Raw genomic sequence first — 4,119 nt, 5'->3', positions numbered from 1 at the left:
TGATTGAACTGGCAATAGAGAACAGCAAGGCCAACCACGTTGTGATAAACATCTTTGCTCCAAAGTTGACTTGGACACCATAGGTCTGCAAGTTATTCTTGACGACGGAAGCGAAAAGACCATACAGCACCATGACCAAGATTGTGGCAGTCGTAATGAGCGTTGATGAAAGCTTGGTTTGTCAGCATCTTTCTATGTTCTCCCGATTATCACATACCGTGCAAAATATGGCAAGTAACTTGCTACCATTGGAAAAGAAAAACTTGCGACCAGCCAAGATTATGGTCAACGTGGTTGCCACAAACCCGGAAATATACAAACGGATCGCACTCAGCGAAAGTTGACGGTAGCCGGAAATCAGACTTTGGTCTATTTCTGGAAGTATGTCGATGACCTTTATTGGCGTAGAGTCAAGCAAGGCAGATAGATCGAAAGAAAAAGATGTGCTGGGGTGGGAGCACACCATCTCCGAGCCATCCTTGGATTTACAGTAGCTCCAGAGGCCAACAAAATAGTATCGAGGCAGATGTGACTTCAAGTCGTGTACCTGGGCTTGAATAATGCTGCTGGCAGCCGACGTTGGCTCATGGATTGCTTCATTTGCGCTAGAATCGACGCTAGACGCCACGCCTTCGACGGCATTTGTTCCCTCACTCTCGATACGCGCATTGCCAATATTGAACGGGTCCCGAATTTGCAAATCATGAAGCTTTGGAAAGTCTTTCAGGTCTACCTGCCGATTGCTTAGTGAATTGGTTAGACTGGAAGATTTTCGGGCGTGTCTTACTTTTAAAAAGTGTAGGCCCCTCGGCGAGGAAGACGACGAGCATCCGACAAAGATAAAAGATAGACAGACTAGAACCGCGACGGAAAATGACAATGCCGTGGATGAAACTAGCGAATCTAATATGCTCTTGGTGGAAAGCTTCATGGTTCACAAGCGAGAAGCGAATGGGTATCTTAACCGATTATGACCTTGACATCCGGGTAACATTTGAGAAATCATGTTGCATCGCAATGCAAGGAAGCTCTTTATAAAAGTCCAAGATATGGTCAGCTTAGTCCGTGTGGACAGTATTCGGCAAACCAGATAACTGAGGCCGGCGCAATTTTCCGCCTCACTCCATGGGCAGTAGTAGATAAACGTGGCAGATAAACTACCAGCAGAAGTGAGCTTCCCATAATAAACAGCTGCAGCTGGTGCAGGCAGATAATTGACTGCATTGACCGCTGGAATAGGAGGGCATGTAATAGACGGTCGAACTCAGATCTTTGGCTCACAATTCTTCCCAAAAAGGTTCAATAATAAAGCTGGTATAAATACTACTGTATGGAGTCTCCCTCGACACATTGTTCTCACGTCATTCTATACACCTGCTCATCTGCAACTCACATGTGACGTGTACTGGCTCCCATCATGTCACCTTCCAGGCAAGCAGAAGTTGAACATTGGGAGCGAAAGTTATACGACTATAAAGAACGTCATTTCGAGCTATCTGCTAGAGTGCATATTTCTCACCTCGTTTTCGAAACCGGGTTCAGAAGACAGATGGATAGCCGGCAGAACATCCGCCGATTGAAACAAATGATGAAGATTCAAGGGTGCCAACGCTTGATGCAGGACAACCATGTACCAGTGATAGTTCCCAGAGCTGATTGGCAAGATCGCGTACGTCCGCGATCTGGCAGTGGAGTCATGTCTACCTTGGAGATGGGGTTAGATTACCGGTTGTGCGCGTACGATCACGAAAATCTCATCACGGCTGCCAGGCATGTCCTCGACTACGACAACCAGTGGTGGATTGTAGATGTGTATCTAACAGATAATGACGAAGGTGCGTTTTCTCGGCTCTAGCTCTCTGAGATCCCCGTTGACAATACCCTAGCCTCGCCCGAGAACCACAGCAATGAGGTAGAGTCTGTTCGTCACAAGTTCATTCAATCGCTGAAAGAGCGATACCCAAACGACAATCGCCCACCCGATGGACTGATTTACGAGCGGATCAATCGCTACGAGGGCTACCTCAACACGCCGAGGGATCCACTCGCTGCGAATAACTGGTGGGCTGTACTGGAGGCCCTCGCGGGAAGTAAGAAAGGAAAGTATTTGAAACAATTCTTCAAACATGAGACCTTACACCTGAAGCTAAACTCTTTGCTTGTCATTCCGGGTCTTTGGGAAGGCATGCGGATTGGGCTACTTCATAAGGTGACAGCAATGCATTGCGACGAGGTGAGTTTACTCGGAAGCCCAAAGCTAATCGGATCCATCTTGGCTGACTTGGTTACAAAATCTAGCCAATAGCTTGCTACTGGGAATTGATCTTCAGCACCTTTTCGAGATTGCTTGGAGGAAGAGACGAGCTTTTACCACTTATTGACGGAGTCACGGTGGATCTGGTTCAATCTCGCGCTCCTAAAGTCTCCAGCAAAGATTTGAGGTTTTTGCAAGACGAGTTAGAGGAGGGCAGGCTTTTTTCGAACTACTCGGAAGCAGCTCGACGAGAGATATGGGCGCGTTTGAAAGAGACTGATTATCCAATTCCAACCTTGAAAACATTTTTCAAAGATCGGCTCTACCTTGAGGTCGCTCAAAGTGTCATGAAGCGACTGTTCGTCCGGCCGCGAAACGAAAAGATCACCATTGACCAGGGTGTGTACGGGAAGTACGACACTCAGGTCCCCGTCTCAATGGCGTTGAGACAGCAATGGCTAGGAGACGACCTACTTGAATTTTGGCGCTTCAGTTTCCAGTACGGATTTGAAATGACCAATCACCAACGCCTAAAGTGGCCCAAGGACGCTGATCCAGTAGGGTTGTTTGGTCAGCAGAGCTCCGAATCGTCTTTTCTCTCCAAACAAGAGATATGGCGCCATTTCTTTGCACTCGTGAGGGCTAGGTCATTCCAAGCACCAGTCACAGACGACACCTCATTTCCAATGGGGGAATTACCTTGCCCTAGGCCGTGTGAATACCCAGAAGACTTGACCGAAGAAATTGAAGTTGCCAAAAGATGTGGAAAGCCATACTCGAATACTGTCGAGGCAGATCGATTCGCTCTGTCGGCAGAGTTGTTGCAGCAGGGCCAACCCCCGGTTCGCGTGACAGCGGGCTTTCTCCGACAGTCTGTTTTCAGGGCTTTCTTTAGCTATCTTTGGAATAGCAATAGCCAAACACCCGGTCGTCGTCCTCCTCCTCCTCCTCCTCCTCCTCCTCCTCCTCCTCCTCCTGAGGATAACGTCGAAGTTCACGATCGCAGCGAAGAGCTGACTAGGGCAGACGTTGGCGGGAACGTGATGGTAGCAGACGGCATGGAAGTAGATCCTGGGAGCCTCAGGCCGAGCCCTCTCGCCATCTCAACAGCCCGGACTCATGAGAATGTGGCTTCTGCTTCAGCCGCTCATCTGTCACCGTTGCCTTACGCCATGCATATCAGCGTAGCAGGAACAACAAGAACATTAATTCTGAAAATGGATGACTCCTTTATGACTGACTTTTCGAATGGTCTGTCTGATCACCACTTCACTGTTTGGATTGATGAGGATGGGCGATCCATTCGCCCGGAGAACTGCTACTCGCACTACCTGGACAATGCCTTATCGGTTCTTCATGCCGAATTTAGGGATGATGCGCAAACTAGCTACGATAGTACACCCTCGCAAATGGGCGCTGGGAGCAAGAGAAGGAGGGTTGATACAGCCAGAGCAGCTAGTGCAAACCAATGGGTGCAGGAGCAAATTGTCAGGCTGTTTGATCTGCATAACAGTGACGAAGGCGAGCTTTGAAGGACAAGGCGGATTATATCCGGGCTGGTACCGCGAAAGCTCCCGAGCATGGGAAAGGTCATAACACGGAAAAGAGGGAGCTAGAGTTGTTGAGTTTATATGGATGAGTTAGATGCAGATTAAAACGTCTTACATTGTGTATATCCGGAAGGAAATTTCAACTGCGTAGCAGTGCCTTGGCCGCGAAGTCCGAAGCTTTGACTCGAGATGAAATTCCCCATTGTAGTCTCACTCAGACCAACTACAGAGCAAAAGATTTACGAATTGCTGTATTGGTATATACTTGGTGAGCTTTGCAATACGATAAGCGCATAGAACGTGTAAAAGAGGATG

General features: G+C 48.3%; 2 protein-coding genes across 2 annotated transcripts; one reads left to right on the top strand and one right to left on the bottom strand.

Annotated features, from left to right (window-relative positions):
• Positions 1–10: 10 nt before the first annotated feature.
• Positions 11–830, bottom strand: PENARI_c220G05583 (SUR7/PalI family protein; the record flags this gene model as incomplete). The annotated part of the gene is made up of 3 exons (XM_022638167.1): positions 11–172; positions 218–729; positions 788–830. Coding segments are annotated over 3 exons (717 nt in total), but the record flags the coding sequence as incomplete, so codon positions are not given.
• Positions 831–1,417: 587 nt separating this feature from the next.
• Positions 1,418–3,786, top strand: PENARI_c220G09480 (uncharacterized protein; the record flags this gene model as incomplete). Its single annotated transcript, XM_022638168.1, has 3 exons — positions 1,418–1,835; positions 1,887–2,233; positions 2,299–3,786. 3 exons carry the CDS (start codon positions 1,418–1,420, stop codon positions 3,784–3,786), a joined length of 2,253 nt encoding a protein of 750 aa, XP_022481976.1.
• Positions 3,787–4,119: the final 333 nt, after the last annotated feature.

The sequence above is a fragment of the Penicillium arizonense genome (assembly GCF_001773325.1).
Source record: "Penicillium arizonense strain CBS 141311 chromosome Unknown PENARI_contig220, whole genome shotgun sequence".
Lineage (NCBI taxonomy): Eukaryota > Fungi > Ascomycota > Eurotiomycetes > Eurotiales > Aspergillaceae > Penicillium > Penicillium arizonense.
The sequence above is the reverse complement of the archived record's forward strand: the minus strand, read 5'-3'. Positions and strand labels throughout refer to the sequence as shown.